Source organism: Anas acuta, unplaced genomic scaffold, assembly GCF_963932015.1.
Source record: "Anas acuta unplaced genomic scaffold, bAnaAcu1.1 SCAFFOLD_54, whole genome shotgun sequence".
NCBI classification, from domain to species: domain Eukaryota; kingdom Metazoa; phylum Chordata; class Aves; order Anseriformes; family Anatidae; genus Anas; species Anas acuta.
Genome location: NW_027076203.1, coordinates 113367 through 139571, shown reverse-complemented (window position 1 = coordinate 139571; position 26205 = coordinate 113367). Strand labels below are relative to the sequence as shown.

General features: G+C 48.0%; 2 protein-coding genes and 1 long non-coding RNA gene across 3 annotated transcripts; all 3 read left to right on the top strand.

Moving 5' to 3' along the window:
• The first annotated feature begins 4113 nt into the window (after nt 1-4113).
• Nucleotides 4114-13994, top strand: LOC137849083 (uncharacterized). The gene is made up of 4 exons (XR_011091660.1): nt 4114-4360; nt 4761-4869; nt 13655-13809; nt 13891-13994. It is a non-coding gene; the product is annotated as an uncharacterized lncRNA (long non-coding RNA).
• Nucleotides 13995-14575: 581 nt separating this feature from the next.
• LOC137849072 (coiled-coil domain-containing protein 81-like) lies at nt 14576-22519 on the top strand. Its single transcript, XM_068668553.1, has 10 exons — nt 14576-14678; nt 15359-15420; nt 16003-16162; nt 16927-17183; nt 17961-18034; nt 18674-18744; nt 19576-19693; nt 20892-21000; nt 21145-21312; nt 22490-22519. The coding sequence occupies exons 1-10, from the start codon at nt 14576-14578 to the stop codon at nt 22517-22519; spliced, it is 1152 nt and encodes a 383-aa protein (XP_068524654.1).
• Nucleotides 22520-23415: 896 nt separating this feature from the next.
• LOC137849081 (EF-hand calcium-binding domain-containing protein 12-like) lies at nt 23416-26205 on the top strand. The gene is made up of 4 exons (XM_068668558.1): nt 23416-23616; nt 24375-24601; nt 25166-25379; nt 26101-26205. Exons 1-4 carry the CDS (start codon nt 23583-23585, stop codon nt 26178-26180), a joined length of 555 nt encoding a protein of 184 aa, XP_068524659.1. The 5' UTR covers nt 23416-23582; the 3' UTR covers nt 26181-26205.

Genomic DNA, 26205 nt, shown 5'->3' with positions numbered 1-26205 from the left:
TTTGTGTGTTCTGGGATATCGTGGTTGTTTAGCATTGCTCTTCACTGCTTAGCTGTCTGTGCACAGACAACAACAGTACGACTTCTCCCTTTCAGTCTGGAAGACGTGTATCCATCTTGCAAAACCATTGTTATATTTGGCATAACTGTTGGCAGTTTCTGCAGGAAAAAGCTTGAACTTGAAGACAATGGGTCCACCCACACAGCCCTTTCAAAGCAGTTAACCTTAGTCTGTCAGTAGTTTTCCTTGGGAACCATTTTGGGAGCGGGAGGACTACGAAGGCAAGGTGCTTTTCTAAGTCTTTCACTCGCTCTCTCCCTCTACAGCCAGTCATGCACGGTGATAGCAGTTGTTCCATCCTTGGAGAGAAATTTAAGTATATAACAAGAGTTTGAGACTTCTCTCTAGTCACACTCTAATCTCTTTTTAACTAATGCGCTTGAGCATCTGTAATTGGGGAGATTTCTGCCTGTGCCAGTTTTACACTGAGTCAAATTCTCTGGTCTCTTCCTGTAAAAGATGATTTCGGAGTTGTCCGAACTCCTCAGAAATCTGTGTGAGGCATCCATGGTCCAAGTCAGGTGTTCCTAGTATACGCTTGGATATTCACTCTTCACATTGAAGATCCTTGAACCCATTTATCTTAGAGTTGCTTGTGCTTGAGAACAGATAAAATTTGTTGTGCCGATCAGTCTGCCTTGGAAAGAGAGTGCCTCTTTTTTTTAGGCACTGGTCATCTCGATCTCTTCTTCCACATCTGATAAAGAGTTAGAACGGACACTCTGTTCTGCCTGTGAGAGGATTATTTAGATTCAGGGAGGCCGCTCCTGAAAAAAAAAATGAGATCTTTTAGCTCGAGAAGGGATTTATTTATGTTATCTCATGGCCTGTGAACTTTTGTAACTTAACATTTAATTTAAGTGTTAAAAGTTAAGTAGCTTTCTTGGTTTTCTATTTCTTCCTTTAGCTTAGGCAAACAAATCTCTCCTATTCAGAGTGCACTGTACAAGTTAGTCAGGAGCGTGCTCTACTGTATGGAGAGAGAGAGAACTTAAGGAGTAATTATTCAAAGTCCAGAAATTAACTTGAGCTTGTTGTGGCTTCTCAGCAACTGTTTCTTCCTTCTAATTGTTGTGAAACCACTGCTGAGAGAGATCCATATAGTTGATATTCTCCTCTCTATTTTGGATGTATAAGGATGCCTCTGAAGCTAGAAGGGGTAATAGGCCGTTGTGATGGTGGTAGCACACTGTTTGCTAAATATTACTAACCATGTATTACAAATTATTTATTTTTATAGTAATAGAAAGTGTTCTTAAGCTTTCATTTGTGCTTACTGCTATTTTAGTAATAGGTAGTAATGGTAATAGAAGGATGGTTGGACTAGATGATCCTGTGGGTCCTTTCCAACCTTGTGTTTCTATGATTCTTTCATGAGGAAGCTGTAGACCGCGATGAGGTCTCCCCTCAGCCTGCTTCTTTCCAGGCCGAACGGGCCCAGTGCCCTCAGCCGCTCCTCATATGTCTTCCCCTCAAGGCCCTTCACCATCTTCGTAGCTCTTCTCTGGACACTCTCCAACAGTTTAATGTTCTTTTTGTACTGTGGTGCCCAGAACTGCACACAGTGCTCGAGGTGAGGCCGCACAGCGCGGAGCAGTGCAGGACAATCACCTCCCTCAACCGATTAGCAGTGCTGTGCTTGATGCACCCCAGGGTATGGTTGGCCCTCCTGGCTGCCAGGGCACACTGCTGGCTCATACTCAACTTGCTGTCAACCACAGCCCCCCTAGATCCGTCTCTGCAGAGCTGCTCTCCAGCATCTCATCGCCCAGTCTGTACATATAACCAGGGTTGCCCCGTCCCCGGTGCAGGACCCGGCACTTGCTCTTGTAAAACTTCATGCGGTTGGTGATCGCCCAGCTCTCCAATCTGTCCAGATCTCTCTGCAAGGCCTTTCCACCCTCAACAGTCAACAACTTCAAGTTTAGTGTCATCAGCAAATTTGCTCAAAACACCTTCTAGTCCTACATCCAAATTGTTTATAAAAGCATTGAAAAGAACTGGCCCTAAAACGGAGCCCTGGGGGACCCCACTGGTGACCAGCCACCAGCCTGATGTAGCCCCATTTACCATAACCCTCTGAGCCCTACCCGTCAGACATTGTTCACCCATCGTATGATGTTTTTTATCTATGCTTGACATTTTTAACGGGATTATGTATATGGTTTGCTTTTCTTGTTCTCTAAAATGACTTTTTGAGAAATCCTTTATATAATGAACATGAAGTTGAGGAATCACAGACAAGACAGGTGACAAGAACTTCTGAGGTGCTCAAAAGAGTACACACCATAAAAATATCCATTTCTGCTTCCTAGCTTTTTTCCTAATCTGTTATAAGTGCATTGTCATCTTTCTCCCGTGACTGCATTCTACAGGGCTGAGTTTTTGGGATGCTAGCTAGCACTCCTGAGCGCATTACTTCAGGTTTCTAGGCCAGTCTAATAAGCGTCTTCCACCACTGAGGCACCAGTATGAATATGAACCAGTCCTTTTTGTTAGAATTGTAGGGGTTGGAAGGGACCTCCAGAGATCATCGGGTCCAACTCCCCTGCCAAAGCAGGTTCCTTAGAGCAGGTTGCCCAGGTAGGCATCCAGATGGGCCTTGAGTATCTCCAGAGAAGGAGACTCCACAACCTCCCTGGGCTGCCTGTCCCAGTGCTCTGTCACCCTCACCGTGAAGAAATTCTTTCACATGTTGGTGCGGAGCTTCCTGGGCTCCATTTTGTGGCCATTGCCCCTTGTCCTGTCCCCACAAACCACTGAAAAGAGGTTGGCCAAATCCCTCTGTCCACCACATCTCAGATATTTATACACATTGAGGAGATCCCCTCTCAGTCTTTTCTCCAGGCTGAACAGCCGCGGGTCTCTCAGCCTTTCCTCACAGGGGAGATGCTCCAGGCCCCATTATCGTCTTTGTTGCCCTCCGCTGGACTCTTTCCAGGAGACCCCTGTCTTTTTTGTACTGGGGAGCCCAGAACTGCTGGACACAGTGCTCCAAGTCTAACTTTTCTCAATTGTTTCAGGATCTATCTATGCTATATAAACCATGGAGCTTTCTAGGCAAACACTGGCAAATCGTGAGCCAGGTGCAACTCAATGCCGACGTTTCCGTCAGTGTGTTAGGGGTGGCAGCTTTTTCCAAGACTGACCTACACCTGGCACCTAATCTGCGTTTCAGTAGATGTACAGAAGGGAACAAAGAGCTGTGTTGTTAGCACTGTATTTAAAAAGCTACCGTGAAGAAGATGCCTGTGTTGAGCGGACAACAGGAAGCTTTCATTGCATCTCCAGGCAAAGGAGAGGAAAAAAACATATCACTGAGGCAAAAATGTGTTTCTTCTTATCCACTTCAAGACGATGTTGAAAACCTGGTATCCTAAATGCATCTTTACCTATGGAACCACAGTCAGCTCATTGCATTGCAACTGGAAAATTTCATACTTAAAAGGGAATGACAGGCAACGAGGAAGCAGGAGCGTTCCTGGCATCAAAACTTTTGCTCTTCAAAGTTTTGGGCAAACTTCTCCCCGTTATTGGTCTGGAGAGAAGAAGACCTTCACAGTTAAATATATATAAAGGTGTAAATCTCGGTTGTACATGAACAGCTGTCACAGCTAAGGGTTCCCAGAAGCCCCATTCTGGTTTTTCTGACTTGGGGAAAAGATCAACTTTTAGCGTCTGAGGTAAAAACATTGCTAAAAGCAGCGGTATTGAAGAGAAGTACGTAGTGGGAGTTAAAGCGAAGCGTAGACTAAGATATCTGGACACGTATTGAAGGAAGAGCTCCTCTTTATTCAACTTGGAGGTGGAAAAAAGGGGGGTTGGGGGTGGGTTTTTTGTTTGTTCGCTGTTTGTTTTTTCTCCAAAGGTTTTGGGGGTGTCCCAGCCAGCCCCGGAGGACATTCCTCCCTCAGCACCGGGCACCTGAGGGGAACTCGGGGCTGGAGAAGAAGCCGAGGTCGGGGAGCCGGGCGCCCTCAGCGCCTTTATGCCCTGAGCCGAGGCGAGCCGAGCCGGGCCGGGCCGGCCACCGCCTGCCGGGCGGAGCTCCGCCCCGCTCCCTGCCGGGGGAGGCTGAGGCACCGCTGCCCGCCGCTGCCCGGCCCTGCCCGGCTCTCAAACCCTCCCGGGGACGGGGGGGGGAGGCTGCGAGGCGCCGGGAGGATGCGAGTGGGCGCCGCGGGCTGCGAGGCGAGGGCCCGGGCGGCCGGCGGAGCTGGGACTCGGCGACGGCTCAGCGCCCGCCCCGCCGGCAGCGGACGACTCCCGGAGACGCAAAACGGCGGCGGCGGAGGAGGAGGCAGGCGGCGGGGCTGAGAGGAGAGGGGGGCGAGGCGGCTGCGGGAGGCGACCCCAAGCGGCCACGGGAGACCCCTGGGGAGAAGGCGAGGCGCTCCCCCGGCCGGCCCTGAGGAGAGGGGCGGCTGCGAGCACCCCTTCCCCGGCTCTGTGAGGGGGGAACGGGGCGCGGTTGGGCTGTGACAGAGCCGGGGGTATGGGGGGCACACGGGCAGGGCGAGCAACTTCGCTTTCCGTGCCTTGAAACGGGACGGAGCCAGCCGAGACCGGGCTCCCCCCCCCCTCTATATATACACACACGCGCTCGGTGTGGCGGTGGGAGGGGAGCGGGGCCATGTCCCCAGCCCTGCCGGGGGTTTTTGCGGTGCCGGGGGCCGCCCTGACGCCCGGCTGTCCCCCAGGTGCTGCGCGGCGCTGGAGATCGGCAGCCGGCGGGGCGAGGCGCCTAATGGAGACGGCGGCGGCGGGGCGCTGAGGGAGCGGAGAGGCTGCGGCTGTCAGCGCTGCCCGGTAGGTGCTGGGGCTCCCCGTCAGGCTTGACGGAGGAGTTTGGCTTCGTTGAAGGGTGAGTCAAGGCTGAGGTGGCGGTCCCAGCCGGGACAGGCGCCCCAGAGAGCGCCTTGGCGCTGTGAAAGTGCACGGCGATCCGTGCAAAGGGGGCTTTGTTGTGGAAGTCCTGAGGTGAACACGAGCAGCCCGCTGGAGGGGGAAAGGAGAGGGGAGTTTGGAAAGCTGCGCTGCTGGTGTTAAGCAGCAGCCTGTGCTGCGTTGGTGTTTGCTCAGAGGGGTTTCACGCACGAGGAGCTGGTGGGTGCTCTGAGGAACCTGGTCCAGCTGTGGAGAACAACCTGTATGAGGCAAACCCCAGGACCCAAATGCCATAGGCTGTAAGTCCAAACCTCCCCGAACAAGCAGACATTAAGTAGAAAACCCATTTGTTACCGTCTTGAAACATTGCCAGCAAGGCAGCCTCTTCCAGTTATGCTGTTAATTGGGTTCCCCGGAGCTAGTTAGAAGGAGGTGCCATTTTTTCTAAACGAGGTGACTGCTAACTTCAGGCTGGCAGTCCTACTAGCTTTCCTCAGCCAAAAAGCCCTTTGCATTTCCGTAAAGCACCTGTGCACTGTACTTGTTTAACAAAGACAAGTTTGAGACATAACACTTGGAGGTAGGGCACGCATTCTCTTTGTGAGGCTTTCCTACTCCTTGAATGCTTCTTGTGGCTCTCCTGGGCTCTCTCTTCTCTTGCCAAGCCCTCGATGACCTGTGCCTGCTTCAGCTGCATCCAGCGCTCCGTTTGCTAGCTGTAATTGTCGTCATTTATCTCTGCTGGTTATTACTGGGAAAACCGATGTTTATCGCTGCGTGTTCATGCGTCCCTGGAGCCTGTTAGAGCTGGCTTTTGAACGGTTCTGCCTTTTGTAAATTTCTCTACGCTGAAGAATTTCTGTCAAGTGATGGACTTTGTGCTGTTGTTAGGATTCCTTTTGTTCCTAATGTACCAAAAAGGCTGTTTCCTTGGGTCTTTTGCTTCCCTTAGCAGTTTGTGGTGTTTCACTTAGGCTTATTACTATCCTTGCGCTGTTTTTCCCCCAGTCACTTACAAAGCCTGAGGGACAGGATTAATTTTTTTTTAATCTAGTTACCATTAATACAAATGATCTTTTTGTTTGGATGTGACTTCTGAATTCATAACAGTCTTACTTCAAAGATCTACGACTGGTTTTGCAGTCTGATGCTTTCTTCAAGTTTGAGTTGAGAATTTCTTCCATCTTTATGGAACTAACTTCTAAAGCAGCAAGTCAGTGTAAACTGTTTTTCCAGTTCTGTTTGCACGTAATAAATATAACGGAGGCATACTCGCTTGTGGCTGAGCTCTGGCCAATCTCTATTTCTATGGTCAGTTTCGCTTTGTGTCTCAAGGCTGAAGTCTAGCTGAGAATTCCCCTGTGCCAGATGCAGTATTTTTGTATATTATGAAATTAGCCTCTCAAAATTAGAGAAATCCTGAGCTTGTTGCAAAATTGACAGAACGAGCTCTTTGGGGTCTGTTTAATAGAAGTCCTACGTGATAAGTTTTGGGGTGATGAGGGGAGGGGACATTCTGACCACATTTGGCGGAGTGCAGGAGGGCCTGGACGCGCTGTTCCCTTCTGTGAACTCACGGTCGGTATTCCCTCTCCGTCCTGTGCCAGAGACGTGAGGTTACTGATCCATAAATGCCCGAGATGGTTTGCCTCGGAGTTGCCGGTGACTTGTAAACAAGTGATGCAATTTTCAGGATAGCACGGTTTCCCCTCCTCCCTTTGTTTCCTCGCTATTTCCCAGTCAGGTACCAGTATCAGTGTTCAAGTCCGGCTGTCGGTTGTATCACCTTTGCCAAGTGTGTGCTCACAGGAATCCAGTTTTGTGGTGTTATTAATTAACTTTCTGACATTGTCACGTCAGGCACTAAAGGTGCTTCCTCCTGCAGTCTACACAAGGGATGTGATGACTCAAGTTTTCAACATCTTTATTGTCATTGGTAGTATTAATTGTGATTTTCATCTTTTATTGCAGTCCATCATGTTAGTTTGGTTTGTTTTCAGTTTGGTTTGTGGTTTCGTTGTTGGTTTTTGGGGTAGCTCAGGGCCTCCTGAAATACTCCAACCACTCTGCTGCATAAATAGTTGTTTCTTTTTCTGTGGAGATGGGAGCCACCAAAAATGCCTCCTTTCCTTATCCTGTAGCAGCCAGATGGCATTTCGTAACGCTGCGCCGTGCCTCCCTTTGGCTGATGGTTCATTTCCAGTTCTCTTGCCTTTCTGAGAGCTGGAAGGAACCACACCAGGACCACTCACCTCTTTTCGTGTACCCTTCAGAGTGCAGTGAGCTGCAAGGTGTTGCATAAAGCAGCATCTCTGCTTCCAGGGGATCCTTTCTACCCAGCTCTGGAAGTCAGCCCAAAGGGAGCACACGGCTGCTGACGTGGGAGAACGTGAAGGGAAAAACAGGCAAGAACTCTGACCGCGTTGCTACTAGCTCTTAGAAGACCTTGGAGATAGATCATGGAGAGCTTAATGATGCAAACATGCTTTGAAAGTTTGACTTCTGCTTGCACCTAACAGGTCCAGAAGAGCTCACTTCCAAAAAAACCAACAGGCTTCCAGTTGTGTTTGGAGCCGTTCCAGAAAGCCACTTGGTGTTGCAGGTTCTCGTTGGGTGTCTTGGCCTTCTTGACCCACAGCTTGAAGCCGCTGCTGGAGCCAGCCTTGGAGCCAGCAGGGAGCTCCTAACTTTGTCATGGTTATGGCAAAGGCTGCAGGTGTTCAGCGCCCTGAATCTGGAGAGCATCTCTCAAGCCACATATAGTTTGTGAGACCAGAAAGAGCTGCCGGCTTATAATGAGTGCTGTGACTTAGGCGCACGGTTTGTAGAGGTTTTAAGGCGTAGTGCATGAGTGCCAGGCTCCTGTTTGGTCACTGGGACAAAACGAGATCTGGGAATGTTGGATGTCCTAAAAAGAGTACAGGGGAGACAACCGGGGAGGAGATGTGGCTCTTCTTGGCCTTGTTTAGCCCCCAGCCCCTCTACACCCCACAAACCTTAGATACAACTGTGGGCTTCTGCAGAACGTCACAATGCCTAGTAAATCTTCAGGATATACTTTAAAAGCAGGAAAATACTGTGTTGGTTTCTTTTTTTTTTGTATACATAGGGCAGCTGCCAGCAGCAGCACCTGCTGGAGTCGAGGGTGCTGAGCAAGGCAGGGTCGTGTCCCGAGCAGCAGTCAAAAGGGGAGCTGAGCGGAGCCCGCCTGAAAACTCGGGGGGTTTCTGCTTCTTAGCAAGCCGAAACACAGCTCCCCGTCCCCAGTACTCCTCGCTGTGAGGATGAGGACTGAGGAAGGCTCACCCTGCCTGCAGCTTCTTCAGTTCTTCGTGCGGGGAACTCTTGGAGGAGCTGGTGCCTCTGGAAAGAAAGCACCTGTTGGTACTGTGGGCATCCGAGCATGATGCTAACCCACGCAACGCTGCCCCTTGCATCTGACAAATGTTTTACAACTTCGACTTCTTTGCAGGTTTTACTTAAATTTGGTGGAGGAGGCTGTGGCTGAGCAGAGAACTAATTTGTTATTTCACTAACTGGAATAATTTACAATGGAAAGAAGCTTTTTTTAGTTAAAAGTTGTGTTTCTGATTACAGCTTCCGGTATTTTACCTCGCAGTCCACAAACACTCTTTTTAAACTTGATTCCTGACAAGTCGCTTTTCTCAATTCTCGCATTCTTGGACTCCACCAGGGGAAAAGGAAGGCCCTGCTAATATTGCTTGGCTGTTTCCTTCTGGAGGAAGGAGGGGAGAGTTGAAAAAAGAGGAATGAAGTAAAATGAATTTACTCTTTGCACACGTGCTGAAAGAATAGGCAGGTGTTCTTGGGAATATCTCATTTAAATCTCTGTGTATGTGTTTCGAGAGGATGCGTCCTCACTTAGAGGAGCCAACATCCCATTGCTGGACCTAATCCTGATGGGGCTGGCATCTGAGGGTTACGCGGGCTGCTCCCGGCAGGGCTCTTCCCACGCAGGGAGGCCGAGGGAGCCGGTCGAGCACTGCTCCGCTGCCTGGAAAGATTCAGTCATTTCCACCCAAAGCGAGGAAATAAAAAGCTCGGTCAGCCATTTCATCTGGAGATACCCCGCCCTCCTCCAACAAATACGAAACAGGGAGAATGTAGGCTTGGGCCCTCACATATCCCAGCAGTTTGCACCCATTCGGGCGATGCGATTGGGGTCGGGGCAGGCAAAATAGAAGTTACCTTTATTTTTTTTTTTAATTTCGGCAGAGGAAGTTATAAGGTTGATGTTGCCCCTTTGATATTTGATTTAACCCACTGACTGCCCAGGAAGGAAGGAGTCTGTTTAGTTTACCTTTGTCCTAGATTCAGTTTTAATATCTCATGTTTAAATGGGGGGGGGGATCTTTATTCTTAATGATTCATGCCGCCTCAAAGCACAGTGGTTTCTACTTGTGTGCTGCCTTTCCCACTGGGGGATGCAAACACAAGAACAATCATTTCAGACTCCTCCTCCAGTTTCCAAGAGAACCTTAGCTGCTCAGGGATAGCTCTGAATTTTAAAAGCATTTTTTTCTTCCAAATTATGTATTGATTGCACATAAAATAGCAGCACCGTAATATGCAATTTCAAACAAATGCACGGGGGTGCTTGGTTGCTTTTAATGCTCCTCCTTTATTTTTATTTTATTTTTTTTCCTCCAGCAGAAAACAAAAAGTGGATTCTGTTCCCATAAGCCGCTCTTGCAAAATCCGCACAAACATTTATTAGTCTAGACACAAAATATTCTCAGCCTGACGATGGCAAAAAGAAATAAAAATAATAATAAAAAAAAAAAAGAAAAGGCAAGCTAATATTGTACTTGGCTGTGAAAAGGGAAGGGGGCCCAGGCTAGTGAAGCTGTAACATTTTGCTGGGGCTGCCTACAACAACAGATGCATCTCGTTCCCCTGGGCTTCCAGTCCTGCCTATTCTCTTCTGCTGAACTTGGCCGCTCGCAAACATTCCCTGTGAGTACCACACCCCGGGCTTCTCTGGGACGCTTTTGATTTGATTTAATGATGGCTCCAGGCATGCTCCTCTTCACCAAGCCTGCTCTTCTGCCCCAGTAATCATGTAGCGAATTCATTGATTGGAAAACGTGCAAAATAGGTGGGATCTGGGGTGACTGGTAGAAATCAAAAGGGTTTGAAATAGGCGATGTGACCGCAGCTTAAACCTGCAGGAAGGGAGCATCGACCCGAATGGTTTATCTGAATCTTCAGCTGCAACTTCTGTAAATACCAGCTCCTTCTCCTCATTTGCTACCATGGCAGTTTGCAGACTTTTGCTGAGTTAAAAGGACAAATCATAGTTGTGCGCGTTTGTTTGATCAGGCCTTTACCTCAGTGCTCACGTTCTCAGACTGCTGGGGTTTTATATTTTTGTCATTTTCTTAGAAAATGGCAAATGATGCGTATCCCGGCTTCCAGATGATTAGTTCCTGTTGCTCCCAATTTGTGTCAGGCTGCGTTTGGTTGGAAATGAAAATGTAATTGTAAATTCCCCTAAACAGCACAACATGTCTGTGATATTAATTAAAGCACTGTAAATACGTAGAATATCTGAGAATGCATTCCTTCAAGCATGGCCATGTTTTTTTAAATCTACAGAGGAGGCAAAATACGGTATTTAGGCTTAGTAGATGAAATGTATTGCTTCTGTGGTGGCAGATCCGTGTCTTGAGATTTTAAACCTGGTGGATCTCGTGCTCGAACCTTCAAAGGAGATGTTACATAGACAATAAAACGTCCTGCTTTTCGGGGAGGACTCTCCTTAGGTCACTCAGAAAACGCCTTCAGTCTTCACTCACTGCAGCATTCACAAAGTGAATGCCTTCCTGTAAGGTTAGTCACCGATGGCCACTCATTCCATGCTTTCACTAAGAAAAACCTTCGCAGCTTTGAATCTGAATTTCCTGTCCCGCGTTTAGGTGAGCCCGGAGCGGCGTCAGGCATTGCTGGGCTCCTCGTCTGGCGGCGCTGGTGAAGTGAAAGATGCCAAATGTGAATTTGACAGTGAACTCGGGGGCTTGTGCTGGCCCGGTGGCTCTCTAAGCCCCCGTGTCTGAGCAGCGGGAGCATCCGAGCAGCACAGGACGGAGCTCAGCAAGAGGCTGGGGTCAGGGCACTGCTGCAAATACAAATGCTTTGCTGGCTGCAGAAGTTAACCAGGTACACAGCGCTGTTTTACTACATGGTGGAGACATACGGAGAGTGTTTCTGCCCTCCTTTTTAGCTGAAACATCCCCAAATTCTAAGGGGAAAAGGAATAGAAGGGACTTGAGGAGTAATGTTCTAGTGAAACCCAGCCTTCCTAAAGAAGCCTGCCTGAATAATTCCTGTGAATAACAGACTCTGTTCAGCTATTTCCTAACATAGAAAGGGTGCTGACTGCTTCTTCAGAGTAACATAAGTTAGTGATGCTACTGAAATAGTTGTGGTTCAGACGTAGATCTGATTTCTCCTAAGCACGCTGAATTCACAGCTGTTGATCCTCCAGAGGAGGCTTTGCAATTGAACACCTGGAGAATAGGTAAATTTCCCGCTGTTGTTCTCCTCTCCTCTCCTCTTGTTTTGTTTACTATTGTTTTGTTTTTCCTAGTAGCATAGGCTTAAGACTCTGAAGAAACAGGCTGCTTTTTTTCATTTCCAACACTGGCTGTTCCTCCTGAGCCCCGCCTTCTATTTTTGCAGTCACAGGATATGTGAATGTAAATTTGTGGGAGAGAGGTAGAAAACTCTGTTTCAACTGGTGTTTTTTCAGCTATGTGGGGAGACCAAATAGAGTGGTTTTGAATCTTCTGGCTCTTATTCAGAGCGGCATGTGGAGGGAGACAGATGCGTTTGCTTTTTTAGTGCAACGGCTTCAGAAGCAAGAGGGGAAAAAGCACTTTCTCTGGGAGCTGGAGAAGGTGTCCTAATCGCAGGAGAGGTTTCTAAATGGCATATCTTTGCGAGTGTTCCTGTAGTCCGGAGGTTTTTGTTTGTTTGTTTGCCTTTGGAAGGTTTTACTCTTAATCTTCACGTCCTTCAGCAGAAGTGAGAAATGTGATTTTATTTTGTGCAGTGTCGCGGACCCTCCGAAATCTACTGGGAAGGATGAATACCTCACACAGTACCAATGTGATGACAGTGGAGACAAGGAGAAACCAAGAAGATCAAAAGAAAACGTTTTGTCCGGCAAAGAGTCTTCTGAGCCTGGTGAGAAATTGCGGCAAACTTCCTCTCTCAAGTGTGACACTGAATGTAGCTCTAAAAACCTTTCCTCCTCAGCTGTTACAGAGAGATGCCAAGATACACAGGACGAGACTAAAAAAAAAAAGCAGGTCCTTCCAGCAAGAGAAGGATCAACTTGAATACAAAAAATACAAATTTGAGCTCCTGATTGGCTTCATGCTGAACTCTGTGCTGTTCTTGTCCTACTCTTGGTCTCTCCATAGATACTATGGTTTAAATCCAAATACAATCATGCGATGAGGAAGATCTCACTGCAACAAATTCAACATCTAACATCAAAGTTTACATTTTCCGTGATTTTCTTCCTGAGCAGAAATGTGCAGTACTCCTTTTCTATTAATGTAGAGATTATTTAAAACAGTCTTGAAGTGCTTGATGACTTACCAGTCTGCAGATTTATTATCAAATCCAAAAACCCCGACTTGGTAGACTATTTTTTTCCCAGTTTTGAATGAGCACTAGGAAAGAAGGCCTGAAATAAAGAGGTGAAAGGCAAATAGTTTTCATTTGGTGTGATGATTAAGTGTCAAACAAGAGGAAGAGTTGCAAGATCCCTTCTTAAATTCAGTCCAGCCAAGTAGGAAAAGTAAATGTGGACAGCTGTATCTTGGCAAAGAAGATAGTAGGGAACAAGGAGGTTTAGCAGTCAAGATGGAAGGTGATGCCATGAGGCTTACAGGCTAGGAATGTTTTAATGAAACCCAGCCTTCCTAAAGAAGCCTGCCTGAATAATTCCTGTGAATAACAGACTCTGTTCAGCTATTTCCTAACATAGAAAGGGTGCTGACTGCTTCTTCAGAGTAACATAAGTTAGTGATGCTACTGAAATAGTTGTGGTTCAGACGTAGATCTGATTTCTCCTAAGCACGCTGAATTCACAGCTGTTGATCCTCCAGAGGAGGCTTTGCAATTGAACACCTGGAGAATAGGTAAATTTCCCACAGCTGTTCTCCTCTCCTCTCCTCTTGTTTTGTTTACTATTGTTTTGTTTTCCTAGTAGCATAGGCTTAAGACTCTGAAGAAACAGGCTGCTTTTTTTCATTTCCAACACTGGCTGTTCCTCCTGAGCCCCGCCTTCTATTTTTGCAGTCATAGGATATGTGAATGTAAATTCTAGGGAGAGAGGTAGAAAACTCTGTTTCAACTGGTGTTTTTTCGGCTATGTGGGGAGAACAAATAGGGTGGTTTTGAATCTTCTGGCTCTTATTCAGAGCGGCACGTGGAGGGAGACAGATGCGTTTGCTTTTTTAGTGCAATGGCTTCAGAAGCAAGAGGGGAAAAAGCACTTTCTCTGGGAGCTGGAGAAGGTGTCCTAATCGCAGGAGAGGTTTCTAAATGGCATATCTTTGCGAGTGTTCCTGTAGTCCGGAGGTTTTTGTTTGTTTGTTTGCCTTTGGAAGGTTTTGCTCTTAATCTTCACGTCCTTCAGCAGAAGTAAGAAATGTGATTTTATTCTGTGCAGTGTCACGGACCCTCCGAAATCTACTGGGAAGGATGAATACCTCGCACAGTACCAATGTGATGATGGTGGAGACAAGGAGAAACCAAGAAGATCAAAAGAACGTGACCTCATTTCAAAAGAAAACGTTTTGTCCGGCAACGAGTCTTCTGAGCCTGGTGAGAAATTGCGGCAAACTTCCTCTCTCAAGTGTGACACTGAATGTAGCTCTAAAAACCTTTCCTCCTCAGCTATTGCAGAGAGATGCCAAGGTACAAAGGACGAAACGAAAAACACTGAGAAAGAGCATTACCAAAGCAAGAGGGAACATGCTCCTAGTGAAGAGAAGGAGAGTCAAAAAGCAGGTTTATTATTATTATTATTATTATTATTATTATTATTATTATTATTATTATTATGCCATTAGTCCTGTGAACCCAGCCGCTTTCCTTACTAACAGAGTTTCTATCCTCCTTTTGGTGACATCACAGAGGCTCTTCCTGTCTCACAGCCTCGTTGGGGAGTGAGGAGAGGGCGTGTGTATGGGGGAGCAGTTCCCTAACATGCAGCCCCCTTCTTGCTGCAGGGCCCAATGAGGTGGCTGGGCCGCAGGGGCTGTGTTAAGGAGTGGCCCTGCACCCCTCTGACTTGAGCACGGGTCACAGAGGGACACCTCCGTATCACAATGGCAGCTCCCCTTATGCCACAGCGTGCCAGGCCCTTTCTGTCATCGCCTTAGTGAGCTCGGGCGTTGAAGGAGGCTCTTGCATCCAGTTTTCTCTGGAGGACACGAGAAGTCTCTCCTGTAGCTCAGAGTCTCAGAGGACAAAGGGAGGCGTAGGACGGTGCAGGAGCTATTTGGTGAAGCACAGAGGGCATCAAAAAGGGAGGAAACATCACAGATCTTTCACTCTCTAGCCTGACGTGCTGACCCAAAGCAGGATCATGACAAACTTGGAAGCGCCAATCACCAACACTGAGCGCTGCAGTGAGGTTGAGGGCTGCACCAAGGTCACGTTTCCCACACTCAAGAAGCTTTCTGTCAATGGTAAGGCATTTGGGACCTCTTATGAGTGTAGCTATAGACTGATACGAACTCTACAAATTGTGGAAAGCGAGGTTCTTGTCTGCGGGGGAGGCCCCAAGGGTGCTGTGTGTGTGGTGTCGTGCCCTGCCCGTGGTGGCAGTCCTGTGGCCGGGTTCCGCTTGCTGATGGGTCACACGTGGAGATCTGTCTCTGAAGGGAAAGATGCGTGCACGGTTGGAAGAAGGCTGAGGTTCCTGCAGTTCCTGATGGGCTCCCAAGAAACTGCCAGAAATACACGTGTCAGGAGGAGATCTGCTGACTTGTCAGCATTTCAGCAAGGCCTCTCATGAAGGGGCTGAGCCCCTCCCTGCCTGTGGCTTCTTCCTGCTGCAGCCTCCTGTGCCTCATGGCTCTCAGAAAAGGCTTAGGGCTAAGAGAGGCCCTCCCATTTCAGATGCCTACAGGCTGCATTCCCTTGTCCAAAACGCTTTTAAGAGCTCCTGCAGCTGCAGACCTTTCCTGGGACGTGGCAGAGCTGTTAGACTGGTATCAGTCAAAAATTCATCCAGAGTCACAGATGGATTCATCCTGGGAGCTGTGTTAGATCACACCTGCATCTGCAAATGCCTTGTAAAGAAATGTGCTGATGGGCCATGGACTTGCTGACTTTGAGCTTGACATGTCCTTCCCTTGCTTTCCAGACGTCATCACAATTTGGGGTGGTGTGTCCAAGCAGGTTCGGCAATTGCTCATGATGACGAAGGTGGGACTGCACCCTACCCCTCCCCTCACCCCACGGCTTCAGGAAGTCCTGGCAGCCCTGTGCCAGCAAGTGCCATTGCTCTTCCCAGAGCCGCACTGGCACATACAGATGTGCCCCAAGCGTGCTAAAGACCAGCTTCTCTGTAAATTGAAATAATTGTAATAATTGAAACCAACCCAACAGAAAATCAAGTATTTATATTTATATCAAAGATACAAAACGGTAGGAAAATGTGTTCAGAACTTGCTGGGGCTTCGCTGTTCTTCGCTCTCAGAGTGGAGAGAGCAAACAGACAGCTGGGGATGCTTCCAGGGTTAACCCCAATTGCTGGAAGGGACCTAGCTGAAGGATGGGCTAGACCTCCTCCACCTGCTTTACTTCACCGCGCATTTTCTTGAGGGGCAAAGGAAGGAGAGAAAATGCCCCGAGTATGTGGGTCTTCTCATGAGCTTTCCCAGCTCCCCCAGCTTACCCCATGCCGCGTTGGGAGTGGGCAGGGCACAGGGCACCCCGTTGCAAGATGTCACAAGTCCTCACTCTGTTTTCCAACTTAAACATGCTTCCCCTTCTTTTCTTTACCAGCCTCGGGCCGTCACTGTAACAGGACTGGGGACATTCCATATTAAAAAATGGCTATCTTTTGAAAATGGCCAGGTGTTCACATTTCGGAGACCTGTGTTTTCACTGTCCAAGACTCTTGGACAGATTCGTAACCTGAAACACCGTTGTGTACGTGTTCCTGGTAAGAATACCAATTAAAGTCTTGTTTTCCCATGTGTACATATATTAAGGGGTTATGCCGATTGCTGTTTAGAAGTGCTGATAGGCAACTCAGATGCCGTCAGAAGGCCCTGAGAGAGAGAAGAGATGGCTGGCATAGAAACCCATCAATGGCCAGATTTGCTGTAATTTCTGTCAACTGCTGCCATTGCTTTGGCTACTGTGTGCCATGGATGAGACCTGCGCAGCACTAAGAGCTTGGTGCTTCATTTGGGGTGGGTCTTCTCTTTCCAATGACTCCCAGCTTCTCCTGGATAATAGGAACTTCTGTCAGGCAGCCCTGGGGTAAAGGGCATTGGTACCAAAAGCAGAGACATTTGTTCCTGAGTTTTGAAGGCCACAGGGACTATCCAGAACTCTCTGGAAGAGTTCTTGTGCTTGCCTGTCTCAGTGCGAGGCAGGTCTCCCCAGACCAGGCGTGCACTGAGCCTGGGCTCTTTGCATGGGAACCAGCCGCATTCCTTTTGCCTCCTCCTCCTGTGTTCCGCAGACGGCTGAGGTCACTGGGTCCTGTCTCTGGGCTGAGGAGTCACAGCTGTGCACTTGGTACATTGATGGAGTGATTTCAGTTTCTCTTGAGGGGGGGCATACATCAGCTGCTTTAAGGAGTCGTACAAGGCTTAGACTACAGCAGTTACAGCAGCATGTTTTAGCTGGAAGCTCCTGGCACTTTGTTTGAATCTGTTCAACTGCAGTGCAAGTTGCATTGTTCCTCATTTTTTCCAGATGATATGAAGATAGTGGTGCTGAGCTATGAGAATATGCGCCTGAACGTCCCGTACAGCAAGGAAATAGTGCAGAGCTGTTTGGAGGAGACCTTGCAATACTTCTACCGCATCCTCACAAATAGGGAGGACACGGACTTCACCTTAAAGGATTTTGGCACTCTTGCTATCCGAGGGCAAAGAGTGAAAATGACGTTTTCTGAAGGGTTTTTACACAGTCTCAACAAGTCCACATACGTGGTAGAGAAGCTGATTGCTGTAAGTTTATTGTTTCTGCAGTCCTACTTAGAGAGGGTTTGAAGCCCCATCAAAGGGTGGGGGCACTGAGCCCTGCTGGCAGCTGTGAGCTGCCAGGACGCTGGAGCTAGGCACAGTCCATCGCAGTGAGAGCTTTCTGTTTTCTTTCTTTTATTTGCTGTATGACTGCTGGCAATGCGTGCAGTCGTATCGTTGCTGGGCAAAGGATAGCACTGGAAGGGCCTCGCCATAAATAGGAAAGAAGCCAAAGCAACGGCTAGGCTGATGATGTTCCCCCCGTTGCGGGCGTGAGGCTGAGGCACAAGGACACCAGGCCCTTTTGGATGCAGGCAGGCTGTTGGTGTAGTTCTCCTGTCCCAGCAGAAAAGCTCTGGTCTCCGTGTTCCTCCACACTGCCAACGCAATCCTCTGACTCCTGTGGAAAAACTCTGGGGATAACACCAGCTCTGACCCATTTGCGCTGCATTCAGGAATAGCTAAAGCAAGCGACCCCACTGAAAGCAGCAGCTGGAAGCCGAGGCTCATGACGGGCCTTCCCTTGTGTTTGCTCCATTGACTTGTTCACAGGCTGAGGCTGTTAACTACGGTCCTTGTGAAAAGGTTGGCAGCGTTCCTCACCCTAGCAGATCATGTGCTGTGCAGTGTGTTTTAACTGGCTGAGGCACTTGTCCAGAAGTTTGCTGAGAGGCAGTGAATTCCTGGAGCTACAGAAAGGCCTCTGTGAATGTTGAGCTCTTTTCCTTGGACTCATGTCAGATGTTTCTGTCCCTGCTGCAGAAAAAGTTGGTCAGACTGGACGAAGAAACTGCCCTCTTCCCAAGCCATTTTGGCCGTGCCCACCTGTTCCCTCAGTAAGTATATTTGTTCCTGCAGCCCTGCTCTGCGCGCACTCACACGTGCTCAGCTCATGATTGGTAGTGCTCTTTCAAACTACTGTTTTGCAGTTAATTTTGTCCTTGCTTTTGCTTAGCTTGGGCTTACGCATCACCCTCAGTTACTGACCGTGTTCTGCATTTTACCATTACTCCAGTCAGGGGCAACTGGTTTGCTCTGCAGACGCATTGAAGCAACTCACCTAATGTTTCATCTGCTTCTTCTCTTTTATGTGGTTAAAACTGCCAAAATATCTAAAAGAAGTAAGATCCTAATGTTTCTGTTGTTTTGAATGCAACATGGACAGGATCTCTTAGCAGGTGGAACACGGACCAGATCTATGCTTGTCCCCTGCCTGTGATGTTTCCATGTCTTTGGTGAAACTCGTGTCAATCAAAGGAACTCTGAAATGCTTTCTTGTGTCAGGACGACACAGGAGCACTGAGGCAAAGTAAAAACCCAAACCTCTGTCTAGCGAGGGGCTGCTGAGCTGTTCTGAGGCCAGCACTGCTCAGTTTGAATGCTTTAGGGCATGTGTTGGACTCTCCACGGATACCTTGACATTAATCTGGCAAAGGAGCCCTTTTCACAGAACGGTGCCTTCTTCCTACTTCCAGGTTTGAGATTAAGGCGGTACCTCGGCTTGCTAGGGAGCGTCTTGCAGAGGAAGAGATACTTACTGCACAAGGTAACGTTAATGACTGATTGCTGGTGGAGGTTTGTGCCTTTCCCTGTTGTCCTCGCTGGGGGGTGCTTGGGACTCAGGTTACAGGGAGATGCCTGGGATAGCAGAGGCACGCTGTATGCCTCTGTTTACCCTCCTGGTAAGTCTCAAGGGACACATTTTGAACAAGATAGTGCTGAAGTATGTTTTTCCCCTGCATTACGTGCCAAAGGGTGCCTCTCTTCCATTTTATGGGTTTGTTTGTGCAGGAGGGAGTCAGTGTTCGGCAAGTCCGCTAGCACTGTGAATAACAAACTCCGTCTTGAGTTGTGGGAGACTGAGGGGCTGGGCATACCGCTTTGAATCACCATGTTGTCATTTGATGAGAAAAATTGTGTCGAGAAGAATGCACAAAGGTTGCCAAGCTGTGCCAAAACTTTGGTTCTCCTCTAAAGCTGGGAACTCCTCATTCTTAATTCCTCATGAATATCACAGATATAACGTGCTTGAGTTGAATGCACCAGGATAGAAAGCCTGTGTAGAAAAACCATTTATGCCGCTCCAAGAAATCGTTGCCCCAAAAGAGATTGTTAGGCACCAAAATGTGTGTCCCCGCAAAACCCCCGCTGTTCAGAGGGGATGGACTTGCTGCTGCAGCAGAAAGATCACAGCAAAAGGAGTAATGCAGCACTGTGGGTATCAAAGGTCAGATGGGATCTGGAGTCAGGAAGGGCTTGCAGTCTTCTAGAAAACAGGTCTCAGAAGGAATCACAGGGATACCTCAGCTAGCTTATAACATTGCAGAGCAGATCTGTGCCTGATGTGCTGAGAGGTTTTCTCCTTTTGTGTTTACAGCGTCTCTTCTTCATACATTAAAACTTGCGCAAAGGAGACTTTCTCCAAGCACATTGGCCACAGCTGAAGCGAAGGAAGAAGCAGAGGAGGAAACAAAGGCAAAAGAGTCTCCTGGCAGGTGAGATGTAAAGGATTTGTTAGAGTGGCCTTATGCTCTTGTGCTTGTGTGGCATGCTTTATAGGATCCTACCTCTCAGAAGGTCTCAGTCCGGTGGGCTGCTGCAAGTGCGATCAGCTCTGAAGTCAGAGCTGGTTGCTCAGATTGCTCTGAAGTCAGGTGCTGGTTGCACCTAACTTGATGTCGTCTGCACACTTATTGAGGGTGCACTCAATCCCCTCATCCAGATCATCGATAAAGATATCGAAGAGAACCGGCCCTGGTACTGAATGACAGAATCATTGAGGTTGGAAGAGACCCCCAAGATCACCGAGTCCATCCTTTGACCTAACACTAACAAGTCTGCCACTAAACTATATCACTAAGCTCTACATCTAAACATCTTTTGAAGACCTCCAGGGATGGTGACTCAACCACTTCCCTGGGCAGCCCACCCCAGTGCCTAACAACCCTTTCAGTAGAGATGTTTGTCCTAATATCCAATAAAACCACCCCTGGCGTAACTTTAGCCCATTCCCCCTCGTCCCATCACTGGGCACGTGGGAGTACCCACTCTGTACCCCTGCCTTGCACTGCAGGGATGGAGGAAAACACCACCTGTACTCCCGCTCCATCTACTAACCGCCCCGGTCCCCTGAAAACCCTTTTGATAGCCTCCAGGCTTCTCTCAGCAATTTCATCACTGCCAGCCTGGACTATCAATAGAGGACAGTAATCAGAGGGGCGAGCCAGGTTGGGAAGGTTTCTGGCAGCATCCCTGGCCTGGGCCCCAGGGAGGCAGCAGACTTCCCTATGGGCAGGGTCTGGCCGACATATAGGGGCCCTCTGATCCCATGAGAAGGGAGTTGTCTACAATGATTACCCTTCTTTCTGTCTTGGTGGAGGCAGTCTTAAGGTGTGGAGTCAACTTCCTCGCCCTAGGCAACCTCCTGGGTGGACTTTCAGACACATCCTCTCCCACCAGTCTCTCAAGCTCCAAGGCCTCAAACCTCTTGTGTAAGTGCGCCTGTGTGCACCTTCCAGTGTTGAGATCTTCTTGGTGATTAAATGCTGATCATTATCCCAGCAGCTGCGAGTCATGTGCATGGTTCTTTAGATTTCCACGACCCTGGTCTCTCCGTTTGGAGAGAGGGTGGAGAAGAGAAACCCTTCCTGCACTCAGATCCACTTCCTGACTCCTGCTGGTGTGTATTTTCAGACTGTTCCCTGTATGTCCAGACACAGAAGGAAGGCAGCACAAAGAAACTCCCCGCAAGAGGCTTAAATTGCCATTGCTTACTTCTGAAGATCATAGACACACAGGACAGGTATGTAATATGGTCCGAGATAATTTTTGTGTCTCAAGAAATATATTAATGTAATTCTAGACTGTGTTTTTTGGAAGTGTTTTTCTCCGGCTAGTCCACGAAGTACTCTGGGATATTTTTTCTATCTTCATGGTCTCTCTTTAGGAGGTAAAATATCCTGAGTATTTCGACCTTCGAGCCTATGTGTCGCAGTCAATTGGAGAACCACTCCTGTACACCTTATATGCGGTGCTGGTGCATCATGGTATCAACTGTCGCTCAGGATACTACGTATGCTACATAAAGGTAGAAGTCAACGGCATTTCTAACAGGGTAAAGGTTGTGCTGGCAAACCAATTAAAGCATTACTAGTAGCTACTGTTTCTAGGGAAAAAGATTTCCTGAAATAATCCAAAACTTGAATCCGGCAGCCCCGTGTGACAGGACCTGTGGCCCCAGGGAGCTGCCCACCGCCTCGTCAGCCAGCCTGGCAGCAATCCTGCCAGCACAGAATAGCTCAGTGGCTTTCCGTGCGTTTCAGGGTAAAGTGACGATTAATTTCTATTTCCTGGCCTGGGTGCTGCTTTCTTCTTTAAGGAAGCTTCAAGGTTAAAGGTTAAACTCAGTTATGTCAGGGTTCAACTCCGTTTCGTGAAGGGGCTCTTGTACGAAAGCTTAAGCTGGGATTGACTCTCTGCTAAGCGGAGGCCAAACGTGTACCTACTGAGAAGCAGGTCCTAAGTGATAACGTTTTCTAAAGAGACTGCTAAACACATCTGAACAGTGCTGCTGCAGAACTCTGAATGGGGGGATAGCAACTGTCTTACTGGTCTGGAATCTTGAGTTTACTTTTCAGTGGACAAGAGGTGTGTCTCTCAAGGCAAACAAAGAGAGGAGTAACACAGTAACACCCGATACTCATGTCAACATAAATTTATGCTCAGAGTGTAGGTGTAGGAACAGCATCGGTATGTATATGGAACATCGGGAGAGGAAGCTCTGTTGGTATTTACAGTTTTTCTACTACCTTGTCAGAGAGACGTTATCTCCACATTAGAAATGGATGTATTTTGAAAAAGTGGTGGTGGATCGGATTTCTTCTTTCTAGCGTTAATATTTGCTCTTGAATCGTACTTAATACCTGGTAACGCCTCAATCAGTTGTCAAAAATAAACTTAAAAATGTGTAAGGCTTATCTCATTGGTCAGTATAAAGATCAAGGTCCTTTCTCTTTTTTTTTTTTTTTTTTTTTTTTTTTCCCCAGTACTGTTTTTCTGTTCTCCTTCTCACTGCAGTCTTGATTTTGTTTCTTGTCCCTTAAGTATGTTTTCAATGTGTTGCTGAAACATTTTCCCTTTCAATCCGAAAAAAGGAGCTGTCACTGGTGAAGATGGGAGCATATCTGAAAATCCCTGAGCCCAGGAGCTGTCACCTTAGTCTTCCAATCGGACAAGGACATCTTCATTTCTCATGTAAATGCATTTTTCAGGTTTGCGTATTGTTTTTTCAGGAATGGAAAGTGTGTATAGAATGGATTTAAAATCAATCTTAAATGTAAAATGTCGAGGGAAAAAAGTTCTAATTACAACCTCTGCACACAATTTGCCAGCTGTGGGACTAGGAGTTTTCTTATTTACTGTGTTTTGTTTAACGTGTCTGAAGTCTAATGGATAGCAATCAAGGCGTGCTAGAAATCTGAAAGCACTTTATGTTCTCTCAGGCATTTTGGTATAACAAACTAGCTTATGTTTTAAACCCTCCATTAGGTTAGTGGTTTCCCTAAAGGTAACAAGTCCCCGTGTGCTACAGTAAGACAGTAACAAAACATGAAGTATAGAAGTTCATCCTGTCATTATTCAGCTTCTGCCTATGGACACACAATTACGCTTATTTAAAGCGGTATCACCTTGAAACCTAATCAGCATTTTAAAAAGGACTTTGTAGCAGTTATTGGCTTTTGTCCTGGAGGGCTGAGGTTTGTTTTGTTTTGTTTTACATTCAGCATTTCCGTTTCTAGCTTACATTCCCCTGTTGTTTTGCATGAGGAAAACATGCAACTTTACAAAGTAGAACGGAAAGAGCTGCTTTTTAGTCTAACTTTTCAGTTTTTCGTAGGAGTTTTAAATGTGGTAGGTGCAAAACACCAGACAGGTACAGAACTGTCAAGAGCATGTCCAGGTCTGTTAGGGTTTAGCAGTTCAGGTGTTTTCTGATGTTCTGTTCCAAGCCAAATTAGCTTCTTGACGCCCAGATGGCTGAGAAGTTTGGCACATTGAAAGCTGAGAGCTCAGCAGAGGACAGCAAAAGACCAGTAAATTTTTCAGTGCTTGGTAAACTCATGTAAAGCTTAAAGCTCAACAGGTCGCCTCTGTGCCTTTTCTGAAAAAGCATTTAAAACAACAGCAAAGCTCATCCCCCCCCTACTCCGGGCCAAGCCTTGTTTTTTTATTGATCACACTGTCGCTTCCTGTTTTGGCTGCCAGACAAAAGTTCCCATCAGTGACAAGGAACTGGAGGATGTGGTCATCTTCTTGACTTCTTCAAAGCGGAGGAATTATATAAGCAGTGAAGATCTGATTGAATGTCAAAAGCAGTGGCAGGAAATGAGGAAAGGACAGCCCAAAGAGACCAGCGAAGGTGAGAGGAGAACCCTGGGCTGGGAATCTCTATCCTTGCAGATGCCCTAAAAGTACACAGGTGGCATTAGGGAATGCCAAAGTAGATCCAGAATATGGCTCCTTGCGACTATTGTCCTGCAACGCGGTTGCTGAAAAGAGACCTCTGGGGAGAAGCTAAAGAATCCAGGGGAAGTGCAATACTCAGCCCATCTGTGGGAGACAGCTTATCCGATCTTTTAGGTTTGACTCAGAATCTGAACCCCGAGGTTTAAGCTCCTGTACTGGATTTTATTGGTTAGCGTTGATCATCTGGCTGATCAGAAGCAGACCCTTTCTCCAGCTGTTGAGGGCAGCTGGACAATGCAGATTCAAAGGTGCTACTCTTTAAAACCTAGCCCAAACCTGAAGGCTTGCCATGGAACCTGTCTCATTTTTATCTGAAGGTAATGGCAACATTCTTCTCACATCTTGGAGAGAAGAGGCATTTTGCTGCTCTGTTGTTGTACTAATTGTTTTGTAGCCTGAACATGTATTGAGAGCATGAAACAGAATGGGGCAAAGCGGAGATGGGAGTCGTCTGTAATATGTGTGTCTGGATTGAAAGCGAAAGGATGCTTCCATTCAAAGATCGTCGTCTGTTGGGTGCTCCAGACTGCACAAAATGCCAAAGCTTTTTGCCTTATAAACACTGATCAGCCTTGTTTTTTTTTTATTTCTGCTGCTGTCTAACAGGGTTTCTCTGAGCTTTTCATGTGTTTGCTTTCTAAACTGCCGTAGATGCACAGCCTCGGGTCCGGAGAAACGCTTGCAAAGCTGCCACTTCTCCACCTTCTGCTGGGGACAAAGCTGTGGGGATGAAGCCTTGCTCTCCCACGGAGCCCAAAGAAAAGCTAATACTCTTGGAAGTGCCCCCAGTCAACACTGAGCCAGGCCGGCGACATTTAGACTGGGATGAAATGGAAGAGATTGGAAAGCGCTCAAGAGAGAGCAGACGGCTGGAGAAGGTAGTGTGGCGGGAAAAAAGGCGCCCCTCTACGTGCTCGCGAATGTGGGGTGGGCAGCAAAGGAGAAGGTTGGAGATTGTTCTGGATATTACCTTCTCAGTAGTCCCTTGACCACATCGTGCCTCACAGCTGAGATGCTACAAGCTGTCTCAAACAACTGGTTTGGCTTCTGAACACTCTGGTGATGTAAACACTCTTTTCTGGGTAACTGAAGTGTCAAGAAATGGAAGTTGAAGCAACGTTCAGGTGTGGGGATGGAGTCATCTGAGCTCTAGTGAACCTGACACAATCAGAAAAGAGATGGTGGCTGGGAGACTTTTTTCAGCTGGGGCACCTATGTCCAGTATGCTGCTCTTGTGCTTGGTGCTCTAGGGAGCATCTGCCTGTGGGCCTGGCACTGGAAGGGAATGGCACTCCCAGATAAGCGCTTGGTCCCATCGCAGGGTGCTGAGTCCTATCTACACGCACTTCTGAGATGGATCCCTGCCTGTAGTTTCTCCAAAGGGAATGCAGCAACTCCAGGGCCTCACTGAAAGCTAACTGGGACCATTGCTTTACTTGCAGATCAAAGACAGCCCGATAGAATGGAAAGAAAAGTGTCGGCTGGTGAGATCTGGGGATGCACCCGTCGATGAACACTGCCTGCCATCAACTATAGAGGGTGACATGGGAGCACTGGTTGACCGCTATCGCAGAAATGCCGTTGTGAACTATCTGAATTGCTCCAAGCAGTGCAAGGAGCGTAACATCTGTCTCACCGACAAAGCGCTGCAAAGAGGTAAAGCAAAGAGCAAGGAATGTACTAATGTGAACGTACTAAGCCCGACATGCTCCTGCCTCTTCCCAAGACCCAGAAGCACGATGCACGTTCAGGGTGGGGCACTGCTGATGGAGAATGTTTGCAGCCCTTGGAGGGCCACGGCAGATGCTGCTGGTTAGGATCAGCAATACCATCAGCAGGGCCAGAGCAGGGCTGAGATAGCAAAGAGTGCTACAGAGCAGCCAGGGCCACGTCCCCCTGGACTGGTAGCCAGGATCAGACACGAGTGCAGTTAATGAGGCAAGTTCATGGTGATGGGGCAGGTGCAAGGTCAGGCAAAGGTCATGGTCAGACCATGGTCAGGTTCAGCAGGTCCATGGCCAGGCACAGCTGAGTCAGAGCTGTGTCAGCTGGACACTGCTACAGCTGCAACGTGAGCGAAGGGCTGAGCTGAAATGGGGCTCCTGAGCCCAGGGCAGGGCGTGTGGGAAGAGGCCCCATGTGAAGTTGGCCAGGGCCATCATGTCCTCTCAGCACTTGCTGGGCCATCACGTCTTCCTCCTTTCCAGAGCGGGGCCATCTTTTCTGTCCCCTCCCGGTCAGTATCACTGACCAAACCCAGAGGTGACCTGGATCGGCAGGGGGACAGGCTTGGGGCAACAGGAGAACAGAGTTTTCTTGGCTATTCAGCATTGGCTGTCCATACACCATTGCTTTTCTCTGTGCGCTTTGTCAACAGGCCTGCTGCACCCAGGAGACGAGATCATCAAAGAAGGAGAAGACGTGAGGAAGATCAGGCAGCCTGGAGGATTAGGTTAGTGGTTTCCCTAAAGGTAGCAAGTCC

Excerpts from the sequence above, each read along its gene's own strand:
- LOC137849081 (XM_068668558.1), top strand. The coding sequence starts at position 23,583 with ATGAGGAAAGGACAGCCCAAAGAGACCAGCGAAG. Across the intron at positions 24,602-25,165 it reads AGAGCAGACGGCTGGAGAAG|ATCAAAGACAGCCCGATAGA; the intron begins GTAGTGTGGCGG and ends CTTTACTTGCAG. Across the intron at positions 25,380-26,100 it reads CGACAAAGCGCTGCAAAGAG|GCCTGCTGCACCCAGGAGAC; the intron begins GTAAAGCAAAGA and ends CTTTGTCAACAG.
- LOC137849072 (XM_068668553.1), top strand. The coding sequence starts at position 14,576 with ATGACAAACTTGGAAGCGCCAATCACCAACACTGAGCGCTGCAGTGAG. Across the intron at positions 21,001-21,144 it reads ATCATAGACACACAGGACAG|GAGGTAAAATATCCTGAGTA; the intron begins GTATGTAATATG and ends GTCTCTCTTTAG. Across the intron at positions 21,313-22,489 it reads TCAACGGCATTTCTAACAGG|GAATGGAAAGTGTGTATAGA; the intron begins GTAAAGGTTGTG and ends TTGTTTTTTCAG.